General features: G+C 44.0%; 2 protein-coding genes across 2 annotated transcripts; one reads left to right on the top strand and one right to left on the bottom strand.

Annotated features, from left to right (window-relative positions):
• The first annotated feature begins 28 nt into the window (after positions 1-28).
• tceanc2 (transcription elongation factor A (SII) N-terminal and central domain containing 2) lies at positions 29-2,050 on the top strand. The gene is made up of 4 exons (XM_030363314.1): positions 29-425; positions 544-685; positions 919-1,112; positions 1,556-2,050. Exons 1-4 carry the CDS (start codon positions 327-329, stop codon positions 1,742-1,744), a joined length of 624 nt encoding a protein of 207 aa, XP_030219174.1. The 5' UTR covers positions 29-326; the 3' UTR covers positions 1,745-2,050.
• Positions 2,051-2,077: 27 nt separating this feature from the next.
• cdcp2 (CUB domain containing protein 2) lies at positions 2,078-6,798 on the bottom strand. Its single transcript, XM_030363308.1, has 6 exons — positions 6,511-6,798; positions 5,733-6,080; positions 4,232-4,573; positions 3,517-3,870; positions 3,075-3,253; positions 2,078-2,424 (listed from the first exon to the last, which is right to left on the bottom strand). Exons 1-6 carry the CDS (start codon positions 6,578-6,580, stop codon positions 2,116-2,118), a joined length of 1,602 nt encoding a protein of 533 aa, XP_030219168.1. The 5' UTR covers positions 6,581-6,798; the 3' UTR covers positions 2,078-2,115.
• Positions 6,799-16,138: the final 9,340 nt, after the last annotated feature.

The following is a 16,138-nucleotide window of genomic DNA, read 5'->3' as shown; positions in this document are numbered from 1 at the left end:
TACAAGATTAACAATGCGCCTGCGCCGTTTACTTATTTACCTTTTTGCTCATTGGATGCATCTGGAGCTAGCTCGTCACTATTCTGGTGTTACTTTTCTTTATATTTTAATATCAAACAAGTCAGAATACATAATAACGTGACATGGTTTGGTTTTTTTCACACAATAGAAAGACGTTCAAAAATAGCCTGAATAGTCAGCATGCTTATTTACGTTGAGTGAGATGGCCAAGAACCTTAAATAGGTCAGAGAACTGTCTTAACCAAGGAAAGCAGACTCAATGCAATATTGAACTATCAAGTCACTACATCAACACGGGCCTCATTATGGATAAATTTGTCGTGCGGTTACCTAAAGGACAAGCACCAACACCAACGAAGATCAAGGGAAAGGTGTATAAGCAAACTACAATCGAGTCACTGCGGGTGAGACACATTTCTAGCGGAGTAAAGGCATAAATATTAACCCTTAAGCGTGAGTCTAATGCTGCGTTTGCTAAAGGGTTGATTCTTAACTGACAATGTTCATTCCGATGTCTTACAGAGAGTGGTCGTGATTGAGGACATAATACGATACAAGTCAATGTTGGAATTCCCTGGACAAACAAAGGACAATCATCTCCATGCCTTGGCAGAGCTTCAAAAGAAGATGCCATCGAGAGAGGTGTTGAAGTCAACAAAAATAGGTAGGCAGAAACGAAAGGTGAAAACGTGCTGCATAAGTCGATGGGAGAAATAGATTTACTAGACCATATCGAAAACATTTTTTACTGACATAAATAATTAGAAGGCTGGCAGTTGCATTATTATTATGAATACAATTTTATCAATGAAAAGAAAAATCAAAGCCACTTTAAATATGTATTTTATTTCTCAAGATCTGGTAATACAATTCAGTTTGTATTCTGCTTCTTGTCAGGTCACACCGTCAACAAAATGCGAAAGAACTCCGACCCAGAGGTGAGCGCATTGGCAACACAGGTTTATACTGACTGGAGGACCTTCATTGAAGAGAATTCCAACAAGCCCTCTATCGAAGTCCATTGTGACAAACAGTCAGAGGCGCTCCGGACCAATGCTAGAAGATTGATGGCTGATGCTTTGGAGGTGAAGGTGAGAAATCCTCTTCTGGATTTATTTCCCTCCTTGCTTACCATCTCTTGGGAAATTTAACATAGCATTATTGAGTTTAGGAGACATTGCATTCATATCACATAGTAGTGGTAATTGTGGTTTTATTACAAAAGAATGCAGCTGTTAATTGTAGAGAACATGGGAATAAGAGGTACGCATCAATAACATATTGATATTGATTAATTGCAGCAGATTCACATTTAGGAAAGAAAGGAAACTTATAGGCTACTGTTGGCAAGAACAATTCAATATTTTGTGTTGCATAGATTTTCTGAGAATATGAAAGCTTTATAAAACACTATTGTACTATATGCCTGTATTTGTATTAAAATGCTTTCTAATAAAAATAAAATGATTTGTTCTGTGTGTAGCCACATTGTCCTATATATATATTACGATGTATTTTGATTTGTCTTATACAGATGGATTCCAGCCTTATCGACAACATCGAGAGAGAAGTATTCCATCAGAGCTCGCGGTTGGTCAGCAGTTCATACAGGCGCACTGCCAGGGCGCTGGTGTTTGCCTTCAGACACAAGCCTGAGGTTCGAGCTCAACTGAAGGACAGCAAAACTTCAGTTACCCAGCTGGTTTCCAGCTATAAGAAGTAACTCTCTGACCCTGGTAAAAGGACTGGACACGGACCCCTGGTGATCTCGATGAAAGGAAGTGGGGATATCTTTTTGTTGTTCTCTTTTGAAAGCATTATTTCTTGTAATAGAAAATCTTTCATGAGATCCGTATTTTGGCACACATTGAGCCTTTTACTAGTTGTTGCTTGTAAAGTATTGTCGCAAAGGTATGCTATTGATTTTGCTGTTCTGTTTTGGACCAAAGGAGAAATATACTTCCTTCTTTTTTAAGCGTCATGGAGCACACAACAAATTAATGTTTTTATACAAAAGATCCAAAATTGAGTCGGTGTCCTCTGTCGTGAGATGTTTCGAACGCTGCTCACAGTTTGGAGCGATGGAACTTTCTTTTAAAGAAGCACGAGCCAGATAACGGCTATCACCATGAGAATGACAGCCAGTACGCAGATACTGATGAAGACGATGTCACTGGGATCATGAGGCTCCACCGACACCACGCCTCCGTCTACGCTGACAGAGTTCTCCGCTTGGCGAGCCACCTCGTTGAGACGGTTGCGTTCCTCCGTCGAGATGTGGGTCACGGTGGCCTTTTTGCGCTGCGCGTCGCACAGCACCTCGTACTCCTGCAGGTTGTTCTGCTTTCCGTCTGAGAAGTCGATGTAGAGGGTATTCACCAGCATGGTGATGTTCTGACGTTTCTGTATGGGGTTACAGTGAGCTGCACTATGTACGTTTCTCGAGAACAAAACACGGCCATCCACTAGTCAATCAATCCAGGGAATTTTTCTCTTCAAATCACTAATTCTTGCCTCCCAATCCACACACAGACACACAAGGGGTAAATGTCAGATGACAGTTTGATGTTTAAATAGCTTTAACTGTAGCTGCATCTCCAGCCACTGGAGGCTGCTAATTGGAGGACTACCGGTAACATTGTGCAGGTTTAAGACTTATGTTTGCCTTCCCTGGTTAATGTATATATATTTACATGCTAATACACTTGATATTTAGTCAAATACTTGTTTATTATCAGTTCAGTATAATTTACTGCACTTTACCAATTAGGTTGCTTTAATGGAGGGCTTGTATTACCGAATTATTTAGTCATTTTGGAGACGCTTTTATCCAAAGGGACTCGCAGGGAATTCCGATACAGGGTTAGTAGGCAATTCGATCAAGGATGCCTCTGGCTACGGGTATGCTGTGGTCAATGGGGATCGAACCCAGTAGCTTTCAGCATGGAATTGAACACCTTCGACACTACATCAACTTTCCCTGTAGGATACCCATGTTCTATGATGAATCATTACCCATAAGAGACTGAAATAATTAAATTAAATTTTCTTACCTGACCAGCTGTACCACAGTTTTCGAAGCGGGCTAATATCTTGTAGGACGTGGCCGTCAACAGGGCTGTGCAGGGCGGGTTCCCCAGGTATATGCTTTCACGACCCAGCTGTGGCAGCGACTGCACCGCTATCAAGATAGAGAATTCCGATCTGGTGCAGCTGATGTTTACCGGAACAACTTTTTTGTAGAATTTGAGCAATTTTGGGAAGGGAGGAGGAATAAACGGTTCACAATGGTTTAGAGTCAAAAGTATGGAGTAGGAGTAGGCATACAATGCAAAATAATCCACTTTTTCAAGTTTCTACTTCTGAAGGCATCTGAGGCTGTCGCAGCCCTTATTTGGCCTCACAACAGGCTTGTTTCGTTATTGTTTTTTCCTAAGTTGGTAACTTTGTTAATGAGAACATATTACACCGGCCAACTTTTGAAAAGACCCTCACCCCCAACGTAGGCCGCCGAGAAGCCCTTGCGCGCCACGTTCCTGTCAGTGTTCAGCACCACCAGCAGCCTGTTAGCCTTTGAAGTAACGGAGGGGGGATGCTCCCCGCCACACCAGCGCCCCAGCAGGGGGGCCAGCTGGCTGTCGCCGTCGTAGACCGCCACCGAGTCATAGTCGCATTCGTCCGTGAGGCTGTTTCTGTCCTCGAGCTCCACAAGTGGGAAGAACAGTTTGATACGGTACCCCGCTGCCAGTGTGACGGTCCAGTGACAGTTGATGTTGTTTGGGTAGATGCCGGGGAAGTGTGGGCTGCTGAAGTTCCCACTTAAGGCTGACAGAACCTGCTGGCACTCACCTGTCAAGGTAGAAGTTGTTTTTCAGAAAGAATGTGAGTCAAAATCACTGCTGTGCTGTTGAAGTTCACTTGAGGGTCTGGCATGTTCATTTCTATATACCAAAACTAATTATGATAACAACGTCTGAAGCCTTTCAGAAACTATTTGGATTGACTGAGTTGACAGGTTTTGGGTAACTGGTTTATAAGAGACTGCACGTTGAGTGTTTGAATCCCAGCCAAAAGGCCCTGGGTTCAACCTCAATGTCCACAGTCAACCTGTTAAACCAAAATGCATTGGATGGAAGAATGCTGCAGGAATTAATACTGAACATTAGTCACTTAAAGTCTACTGTTGACAAATAGAACATCAACAGTTCACCTGAGTAATAGTACGCCTTAAACCCTCGTCCCCCGATGTTGAAGTCGGACTTAAAGACGACTAGCAGCTGGTTGGACGTGGTCACCGTGTTGGGGGGTGGATCCCCACCGCAGAAGTTCCCCAGGTGGCGATGGGAGACCGTGGGGCCGTCAAACAGGGCCACAAAGTCAAAGTTGCAGCCTTCGTTGTTCTCCAGCTGGAAGTCGAGGAAGACCAGGCTGACCACGGTGCTGTTGGACACGTGGATGGTCCAGGAGCAGTCTGCACTGTTGCTGTATTCCCGAGGGTAGCCGGGGCTGGAGATAATGCCAGACAGGCCTGTTAGCACCCCTCCACACGTGTCTGAGAAAGATAGGGCAGGGGGAGCCAAGAAGCCAGAAGGTAATGATTCATGGCTCTTTTTAATTGGACATCAGGGGTTATCATTTCACACAGCCTAAATTTGCTGTATAAACAAACAGTGCATATTACTGAATTGAAATTAACTATTAAACGCCCTATTCAGTGGAAGTTAGAAGGTATTTTTAAAATGTCTTTCATCAGACATCTGCAAAAAAGTCGGAGGGTTTGTTAGTATACCAAAACAAAGTTGACAACCACTGTGCTATGGTCTACAGTAGACAAGAGGGCAATGTAATTGGATGAAATACTTGTACGTCTAACTCCAGTGTAGGTATGTATCATTAGTACGTGAAACAGCCACAGAATATTTGTGCTTACAGAAGTAAGCACAAATACATGTTTGTTGCAAATATATGAAAAATACCTACATTGAATGATTGTATTATTTTTTTGGATGGTATCATAGTATTGAATTAATTCAGCTGTAGGTAACCCAATTTCGACGAAGAGAACTCTTGATTCCTTTTTTGGGAACTTCAAGGAGGGATGAAGAGGATGCACAAAAAATACAAAGAGATTTATAAGGAAGAGGTATGAAATATATTGGGGAAGACATCCAACCTATCTTTTTCAGGTGTGTATTTTTTGTATTTACCTGCCATGACAGTTTAGAGGAATACTAAGTTTTAACTTACTGGCATTCGGTATACTTAAGCAGTGTGCATCCATGCCTGTGAGTGCTTTATCAACATAACTCAGAAGTAGGCTAATGTGTAAAAGTCTCTGTCACTTTACTTTAGTATCAACCAATACGTTGAAGTCATATCATAACTGAGCATTGGATATTTTTATTCATTCCACATTTCCTCCAATCCAAAATCCAGCGACTTTATTAATCCCAGACTGGATATTAAAATGATGCTTGAGACCATGATATAATGAATTATTTTTGGTATCAGATCGCTGTATCGGAGATTTTTTTTTTTTTTTTCATCCTTGTATGCGAGCGAAATCAAATACCAGTAGGCCCCTATTGTATTATGCAACAAAAGTGCATCCTTAAATAAAACAGACAAACCCAACCCAACCACTATGAATATCGTCCAACAACAACAACAAGAAGCATTAAATAAACAGATCCCTCGCCAGCCCCTGTCACCTTTCCTGTAGCCCACGGCGAATCCCCGGTGGGCCACGTGGCGGTCCGAGTGGAAGATGATGGACATGACGTTCCAGGAGGAGGTGAACTGGGGCGGGGAGATGTCACCGCAGAACGTGCCCAGTAGGTTCCCCTCGTCCTCGGACACTCCGTTGTAGATCCTGATGTAGTCGTAGGCACAGTGGCCGTGGAACTCAAGCTCAAAGTGGTGGAAGGTGAGGAGGACCGAGGATCCCTCCGCCACCACGATCAGCCACATGCAGTCGATGTTGTAGGGGTAGAGACCCGGGAAGTTTGGGCTTGATATGTTGCCAGATGAGGCAGAGAGGATCCCCCCACATTTGACACCTTTGAGATTTACAGGAAATGAGTATGAGTGACTACTAGGACTTTCTGAAGTAACAAAAGGTAAATAAATAAGTAAATAAACAAGTTAATACATAGGCTACAAGATTATAAGGGCTACATATAGTAAGCCATGATATGCCACCGCTTTAATAGTTATTTGGATGTTTATTCACAACATTTCAGAATAGTTTTTCGGGGCTATTTGATGTATTGAAGAACCGTCGTGGTTTATAGATCCTCGCTCTCTTGTATTCATTTTGCTGTGTTTTCTTCTCGCAACTTGACCTTTCCGTAGGGGTCGTAAAAGCTGACGCCGAACAATGAAAGCCGTGACTGCGGTCGATGCATATATAGCTTTCCCAAGGCAAAGATGAAGCACTCCCATCCTAGTTCAGGCTTCGCCCCATCAAGATAACAAATAGCAACTCACCTTTTTTACAGTCGGCCTTGTCAACTAGCAGCAGTAAATGAAGCAGCAACACAGCCGCCTCGAGACGCATTCTTGTTATTGTTGATTTGCGTTTTGTCACGCCTCAGATACAATGGCATACAACGCTGGGAAAAGGACAACACAGAGGATGGCCGGGGCCGCACGGCCGCCAGACCTCGGCGCAGGTGCCAGTAGATGTAATGAGATGTTGAAAAATTCATACGGGCGGCTGAATGCGGAACCCGATAGCCAGACCTCCTTCGCTAAATTTTAATGACCGATATCGAATGAGTGCCAGCGGCTTGTCAGGACACTGTTTGGGGAGGGATGGTATACATCTTTAATGACACACACACGCACACGCACACAAAACACACACACACGCGCGCGCGCGCACACACACACACACACACACACACACACACACACACACACACACACACACACACACACACACACACACAGCATAGCAGCTGAGAGGCAGTAGATAAAGAGAAGGAGCGCAAGAGCAGCATGATCACATTTGTCCCCAATAGAAAAGAAATGCCTTCATTACAGACAGAGACATGAGACATAAGGGCACATAACTATTAATGTTACAAAGCAAACAGTAAACAATAGATCCCTGACATGGCCTATATTAATTGGCCACTCAATTAGGTTTAAAGATCCTCTCTGTTGATCCCCAAGTTGTTTTTTAATGAGTTTGTTGCACATATTGGGATGGTAATAGATCCCTGCCTCTGGAAATCCTATTTGTATGAATTGCGGAAACAGTGTTCGGGATCAGTGGATTTAACCCTGCAAATGCTTAATCATAGTCATTGAGCTGTCTTGACGCTTGCATTATAAGGATTTATGGTAAGTGTTGTTTATTAACCCATACACGCACACACCTACAACATAATAACCTAGTATGTCTCTTGTGGTGACTCATTCCTGGTTTGATGACTGTATTAATGACCAGTATTAAACCAAATAGTCTTAACCGATTAAACATGAACCAAGCACTGTAGACATTAGGTCATACATTGTACCAACATGTCAACCAAGTGGTTGAACCTTTAATCGTTCCTTTATCTCAACCCCTGTTCGTTTACACTTTTGACTTCCACTGCTACACTGCCAGTCTGGAGTCTCAGAGTCTCGTATCGCTGTGTGTGCCAAACACCAGTCACACTGCACAACACATTTTGTTTCCTATTTTTGCAGCCATACCTGAATTGGGCATGCTCATGTCGACCAAAACAATATAGCGCTGACTCAACGGAGCTGGGTTTAGACAGACGGGGAGACGAAGTAGCCTTAGTAATAGACTGTTGTGAAAATAAATGAGTGTCGCTCTGGCAGTACTGCACAGACAGGGATCTCAGATTGAATATCCCTGCGCTTGGATGTGGCAGATGCAGTTGCCTGGTGACACCTGCTAGATGGTGCTGTTGCACCATGGGGGTCCAGCCCTTTTAAAAATCCATCTCGACTGGCTTCTTAAAAGTCATGCACAGCTTTAAGCTGAAATAAATAAGAATGTGATTAAAATCAGTCAAGTGTTTTTCACACGGCGGTTCCTGGAACTAAAATGAGCTGCCTCGCCTTTGAATTTTAATTCCATCCTCTGTGAAAGCTTGTCATTGTTCAAGGATGCAAGCACTGGGCAGTGGTGAAATGTGTTTGGGAAAGATATCGTTCCTTCAGTGCAATTAAATCACCTATTAGCAAATAAACAGCACTTATTCAAAAACAAATAAGTCAAAGGGTGGAAAAAAAAACGTTTGGAAACTTCATGTGGACTAAAGAAGTACTTGAGTCAAGTAAATAGCAGCCTATTTTGCTCTGTGACAACTCTGAGGGCGTAATTAAGTGACAGAAATAGAAATAAAATCATCCATTATGAATGCTCCGTAAGGCTGAGATTGATATCTTCTGGCAGGGCTGTTGCATTAGTGTGTGTATGCAACAGACCTCCATTCTGGCATTTGACATGCTAAGTGGGGTGGGTGTAGGGGGGTTGGGGGGGGGGGGGGGCTGCTGATGTTATATTTGTTTACCTCTTTGTAAGTGTAAATAAATCATATGCAGAACCGTTTACTTCCTATCAATCAATTCAGGTTAGGACTCATGCTGCTATATTTTGGCACATGTCAGGCCAATGGCATAGTCAAAGTCAAACAAACATGTATGTGCAACCCGTAAGCCTACCGCATAACAACAACAACAACAGCAACTACAGCAAAAGCAGCAACAACAACTGGATAAAGAATAATGTGATGTATGTCTAGTTTATGCGAGTGACTCACCTTAGAACTTGTGCATTCCTAGTGCTGAATGACGTCTTGCATGGTTTGTCTGTGGAGGAAAATGTTTTATTTATGACTTGATTTCCCTCTGACTCAGTGTTATGCCCCATGAGATGTAAAGCCATTGAGTGTGCGTACCCCCGTGACCAGCATGTACATTACTCGCCCTTGCTGTACTCACACACTTGCCCCCTTGTGAATGCTTGGGGGGGCACTGGTAGGCTACCCCAGTTTTTTGGGGAAAACCGTTCCTCCAAGGCAAAACAGCTTGAAATGAGCTCTTTATCATCTCCCACACACACAGGCATGAACGCGCGCACACTCACACACACACACACACACACACACACGTATAAGTACACGTGAATGCAAGATTACACACAAACACACACAAACAAACACACACATACACACACACATGCATACAAGAGCAACGGTCAGGTACTTATGTGAATTCAATTTCAATTTATTTTGTTGGTTTCTTGGTTATAGGGCGAGTCCAAACTGTGGTTCCTCTTCGCGATGCAAATGAAAAATGTAGACTATACAGCACCAAGTTATTTAGTCAATTTTTATATATATATATATATATATATATACATATATATATATATATATTCCACCAGACGATGTTCCAATTTTCAGGCAGTCGACCGCCTGTGTCGCATAAATATTGCTGAGATGCTCTGTGCCGCCTTGCAGCTTGTATTCCTATAGACGGTGCACACTCATTGCTGGAACCTTCTCCTCCACCCTTGTGATCATTCTCGGCCCCCCGCCCCCTCTCTCTTCTCCTCTCCCTCCATCTATGTCAAACTTTCTCTCTCCCTCTAACTCTCCATCTCTGTCTCTCGCTCTAAGTCTCCCCCTCTAACACTCACTCTCTCTGACTGTCTCTACCTCTCTCTCTGACTCTCCCTATCTCTCTGACTGTCTCTACCTCTCTCTCTAACTCTCTCTCTCTCTCTCTGACTGTCTTTCCCCCTCTCTCTAAATCTCCCTCTCTCTGACTGTCTCTCCCTCTCTCTCTAACATTCCCTCTCTCCCTTGCTCACTCTCCCTCCCTCTCACTAACTCTCCCTCTCTCTGACTGTCTCTACCTCTCTCTCTACCTCTCCCTCTCTCCCGACTGTCTTACACACTCTCTCGGTCTCTCTCTCTGCACACTTCTTCTCTTTCATTTCTGACATTTATACCTTTAGCGAGGACCACCATCCATCGCCTTGCCAATCAAAGAGTGAAGGAAGGACTTTTTTATGGATCATGGCAGACCCCCATAACAGCGTGAACCTCTTAGCGCGTAGACCTCCTTGACTTCAGATGGACGAGGTCTGCTTGGAAGCAAAACATCACATGTGCAAATGTGATGCTGTTTCAGTTGTACTGCTTCTACGGAACAATTAATGAGATATATGTTCACTGTATTTCAGGACGAACAAACAAACGCTGTTGCTAATAAATCCTGCGCATGTTGTTGTTAAATGTGGTGTTTCAATCCGATACAAAGTGAAATTCCTTTGCTCGGGGAACATTCATTAAGAAGACGTAGCTTGGCATTGCGAGCAGAGCACCATAAAGTAATATAATATCGCTTGTCTAGACGCCTGGCTATGTTGTTTTGGGTAAAAGCGACAGTATTTTAATTAATCATTTTCCTAGTGATTCTGTGGTGTAAATACTCCAGATAACAGGTCCCTGAGGGAGGAAGAGAGAGAGAGAGAGAGAGAGAGAGAGAGAGAGAGAGAGAGAGAGAGAGAGGGAGAGAGAGAGAGAGAGAGAGAGAGAGAGAGAGAGAGAGAGAGAGAGAGAGAGAGAGAGAGAGAGAGAGAGAGAGAGAGAGAGAGAAGAGAGAGAGAGAGAGACACACACACACAGAGAAATAGCGAGCACCCTGACATACAAACAGGGTACAATTATAGCCTGTAGCAAGAGCACTTCATTAAGCTGTTTTAGTACCCTTTAGTCACTGGGTACTAAACATCTGACTCATAATGCATCGGATATATCAGAAGATTGCTCTTGCCATGATACTGCATGAATATTCACACAAGTAATTAAAAGCCAAAGGAAAATTAGGAAGTGGATTGGGATGGAGCAGGTGGATCGGGGAGGGGGAGGAAGAACTGAATCCGAGAAACTGTGGAATTCCCAGCCATCCAATTGCTAACATGGGGAAATGCACAAACAGGTGCGATTTTGTCAGCTGCGCACGCTAAAGCTTGCAGGGGAGCAGCCCTGGAGTGTTAGCATTTAGGAAACATGCGCCCAAAAAGTTTGCCACGTCCCCAGTCCACATGCAGCGACGGCGTCTTTGGCAGGGAAGCCAGTCCCCCAATACTCTGCGTGATGTTCTAAATGCCAGCGTCCCACAGAGGAACCCAAGGACACCGGCTCTCTCTGTCAATGCCGGAGGGGAGGCCCGCCGTCGCGGGGGCTAGGAAGAAGCTGGGCCCCGTGGCTGGTCTAAATGTGCCGAGACGCCGCTGTGTCCCAGAGTCATACTCTCAGAGAGAAGGGGTCCAGCGTTTTTCTTTGAAATACCACCGCCTGTGCTCTCTCTGGCACTCATGCGCGGCCGGTGCATATGCTGTGTGTCATATTCTTCTTCTTTGGTTAGCGGGTCAATAACAACAACTGATCCCTGGCTTGAGATGCCCTCCCTACTGCTGACCCGCTTGGCCTGATCTTTTGGGGCCGGTTCTGCCTAGTGCTTCCTGACAGATGGCCTGGCGCCTCAGCCACTTCCTGCTGTACGTGGGGTGGTGGGGGGGAGAGAGAGAGAGAGGGAGAGACCAGCTGTATGTGCAGGCTGGGTAAATGCTTATTTTTACCCTCAGTGTAGCTACCGGCGTTCAAACTCACACTCCCTTTCAAACAAAATGTCAGCCATTGAGAGAGTGAGATAAGTTTACACGACGGAGGTGTGGTTAAGAATACAGAAACGACGAATGACTTGTTGGACAGCCTAGCCCGAGCACAATGGCGACAACAGCTTGACTGGCTGTTTGTTTTGGTTTGTTTTGGCTTCTAATTGGGATAGTTGATCTTGTCACGCAAATAATCTAATAAAATACCGAAACCGGTACCAATACTGCCTTCGTTAAATTCTTGACAATTCTTAGTTTCGTAAGAAGGGGCTTTGTTTCCGCAAACAAATCAAGAGCTGATAGTGACACGTGTTCTTGGCTGAGGCTTGTGTTATTGTGACAATTGAATTGCTAAAGTTAAAAAATAAAGTAAAACCCAAGCCCAAAACACCTTCTTTGGATAAACTTTTTGGATGCCATCCACCGCTCGCCGAGTCTCAGATGGTTGCTCCAACCTGGCGTGGTTTGGTTGCGATAGCGTGCGCCCGTATATTAATAGTTAGAGGGCATTGATGGAGGCCAGGGGGACCCCAGGGTTAATAGCGGCAGGCCAGTTACACTCCTGGGAGGATGAATGGCCTATTACTCAGATTAATGGGAGCGTAATTAATATGCACCTCCATCTACACCCCCCCCCCCCCCCCCCCCCCCCCCCCCCCCCCCCCCCCCCCCCCCCCTCCTCCCAACATACGATGTTTTCTGTACATTACGCCTCGAATCGCTCGATTTAATTCCGCTATTTGCCTTTGCCTCCTCCATCACGTGAACGGATCGAAGCCGCGGTTGATTCCTTTGGGAGAAAAAAAGCATCATTGCGATACTTCCGTGGTTTATTGATTCAATCATAGTCCACACGCGTGGGTAAGTATGTGCACGTTCTATTTATCTATCTATCTATCTATCTATCTATCTATCTATCTATCTATCTATCTATCTATCTATCTATCTATCTATCTATCTATCTATCTATCTATTTACCTATCTATTGATATAAATATATGTGTGTGTGTGCTCATCATGTTGTGGTTGGTGGTGGAGAAGCGGGGGGGGGGGTTGTGTGTGTGTGTGTGTGTGTGTGTGTGTGTGTGTGTGTGTGTGTGTGTGTGTGTGTGTGTGTGTGTGTGTGTGTGTGTGTGTGTGTGTGTGTGTGTGTGTCTTTGTGTGTGTGTGTGTGTGTGTGTGTGTGTGTGTGTGTGTGTGTGTGTGTGTGTGTGTGTGTGTGTGTGTATGTGTGCGTGCCATGCTCCCTCATCTATCAGTGTGCTGCCCTTCTCTGATGGCGACTGAAGCTCTATTAGTGACCGGCTGGTCTGATTGATGACACTCTGGACTGTGTTGGAAGCCCAGCCTTGTCGCGTGTAACCACAACATGCTTGTTGCTACACTTTTAGAGGACCCAGCAACCAGGGGCATTAGTATGCTGGAGGCCAGGTCAACGTTTGGACGTATGTGCAGCCTGGAAAGCCGGCTAGACCAAGGAATCCGTTTTTGTGAATGTTGATATATGTTTGTATCAGAGGTTTAAGCTGTTTATTTTTTATGCACTGTTTCTGGAGAAGCGCTTCTCAGCCTGAGGACCTACATATGTCGTAAGTCATTTAAGTACCGACCCAATAAGAAAAAATATATATTTACCAATATTGCAGTAATGAGCAATTCCTTAATGTACAGTTTAGAAAATTGAGCAATAAAAAAGCTGCAATAATTGGGGCTTAACTCAATGAAATAGGAAACCATTGAACCATTAATTAACATTGAAACATTAGTTAATTCATGGGCTTCTTTCTAAAGATCGTGCCAAAGAGGTTTGGCATCTGCTCTGCGACCCACTCAAAATGCTGGTCCCGACTCGCCAGTTGAGAATCACTGGCACGGAGAGTATAGGAAGATTCTAGAGTGTGCCAGTGGGAACAACCTAGCAGCCTGTTTGATTAGAAGAATAACAATCAAGAAGAAATCCATGTGAGAGGAAAATGGTGCATTTCCTAAGTCCAACAGATTACCAAGCACTGTTTTTCCTCCACCCTTTGTAAACATCTAGCATTTAAAAAACAGATGGTTCATCTGAACACATGCCTGTTGAACCCTCCTTAAGTACCTTTCAAGGAAAACTTGCAGCATACATAAACAGTTTATATTGTCAATGCCTTCAACATAAATAATTGTTTTCTGAATTGTTGTGATGGGTGAAGGATCTGTTGGCATTCCAAAACATTACCGAGGTGTACCAGACGACAGGCAGCGGCACGGAAGAAATCCCCCAACACATTTGCACATTACCAGACTTGCATGAAAACATATTTGCATTGGATCTCACACTCTTGTCATCTACAGATTGGTCGCTTCAACTACTCTATGTTTGTTCAGGATTGTCGTTCTTGAGAAGTACACTTTGTGTGCCCGCTATTCCATATGGCTCATTCAGTTTATGGTCTGCATTCATTAGTGGGAAGCAACGGTAGCAGTGAGGCTAGCTGCCAAGACATCTGAGCCATGCAGGGGGGAAGGGGGGGGGGGGGTGTGGTGGTTTGGGTGGGGGGGGGGGATAGAGGGGGAGAGTGGGGAAGAGAGAGAGGAAGAGAGAGAAAGTGGGAGGGAAGGCGGTAGCAGACTCCAGTTTGCTGATGAGTGCACAGCTTCCTTGATTTTTGCATCTGAAAAAAGAGCGAAATGTAACGCTTGTAGCTCGTCAAACTGTCAGAGAAAATGACACAGAACTCCGACAATCTCGGCGTAAGTGATTTATGTTGTTGCAGCCGTGGCTTCTTTGTTCATCCGTCTCCCTCTGCGGTTCGATAGGGAGGTCATGCAGGAGTCCAAAAATGAAACAGAAAATGGTTTATTATTAACCGATTAAAAATACGTACACTCATTTGGTTTCCCAAGGGAGACTTTATCTTTTCAGCATGCCTCTGCCTTGTCAGCAAATTTACAATAAAGAGGGAGAGAATTTATTTTGAAAGTAACAGCACTCAGAGTAATGACGAAACCTCCAGCCAGGCTGACACACAAAACCATTATGTCTATAATGTGTCTATGCCGTTTGGCACATGTCAGTTAATGTGTCGGTTCTTTACTGGGACGTGGATCAGTGACACTGTCACACCATCACAGAGACAGCTGGCAGGGTATTCTTAATTGCTTTCCACACACATACGCAAACTCATGCACGCACACACACACACACACATACACACACACACACACACATGCCTGTACTAAAACAATTATATACACACACACAGACAAGCAGACAGACAACCACACACACACGCACATACATATAGACTGTATATATGTACATACATGCACACACACACCTACACACACACACACACCCACAAACACAGATACATCGTACGTCCCGCTTTAGCATTCCATCAGAATGCATCATTTATAACGTTTTCCACACTTTAACCTTCCCTGACTCTCCTTCGCCTCGCCATTCATGCTGTATGTGCGCCAGTAGAGAGAATATTGAATAATATGCCTTTGCTGGTCGTGTGATAAAATCTGGCCACTATCCCTACATTGCTACTACACCCCCATCGCCGTTTCAGAAAAGGTTGCGTGGTCACCAAGTTAAGATTATTCCAGCTTCAACGGGTCTGTTATCCCACGTATTCCATTCCGGTGCTCATTTAAATCTGCTTTGTCTCTCACAAATGGAATATGGAAATGCCACTCGATGTATTTGTGTGGTGATGTTTCCCGACCTCATAGTCATACCGCCATTTCATCAACTTCCCACTAAGGTTATTTTTTACGAAAACAATGTCCTGGGTTTTCCACTATTTGTGAGGCAGAAGCCCCCCGGAGTTAAATTGTGCTGTTTTCTTATTTGTAATCTAGAAGAGGGAGCTAGCTTGTTATTAGAAATAAAGATGAATACACAGACAATATGTTCTTAGAGCTATTCTATATTTAGAAAAGCGTTAAATCCTCAGAAATACAGAGTGAGGACGATATGAAAAATGAAAAATGGCAATTTCATGATTATACTAATACATGTAGATTAGCTAGCATTAGCAATTAGGCTTTTATTTAGCGTTGGAACTGGACCTGCTGTCATCTCACTCAGTGTCACCACTATTTAGGGATTTGGAGAATGATCCGAACCAAAGTTGTATGCCAGTATTTCTTAATGGGTTGTACTCATGCTGAATCCTGGATGTATTAAACCAGGGGAAGCTTCTAGCTTTACAGCGGGGCGTCTAATGTGTTCTTTAGAGCAATGGTTACAGCCAGAAAATAGCTGAAAGTATAGTTTAACGTCTCATTTAAGTTGTGCTTATAGCTCAGAACCACTGCCTTCTCAAGTCTCACACTAATTATTTCTGCCAACGTTTGAACCAACGACAATCCGTTTCCGGCTCCAGTGGACCCTTGGGTAAAACTCTTTAAGAGATACGCACTAAAGGGACACGTAATAAAGGAGTTATTTCTGTAGGGTGAGTTTTTACT

This window comes from Gadus morhua, chromosome 8 (genome assembly GCF_902167405.1).
Source record: "Gadus morhua chromosome 8, gadMor3.0, whole genome shotgun sequence".
In the NCBI taxonomy this organism is placed as follows: Eukaryota; Metazoa; Chordata; class Actinopteri; order Gadiformes; family Gadidae; genus Gadus; species Gadus morhua.
This window is presented reverse-complemented; position numbering and strand designations above follow the sequence as displayed.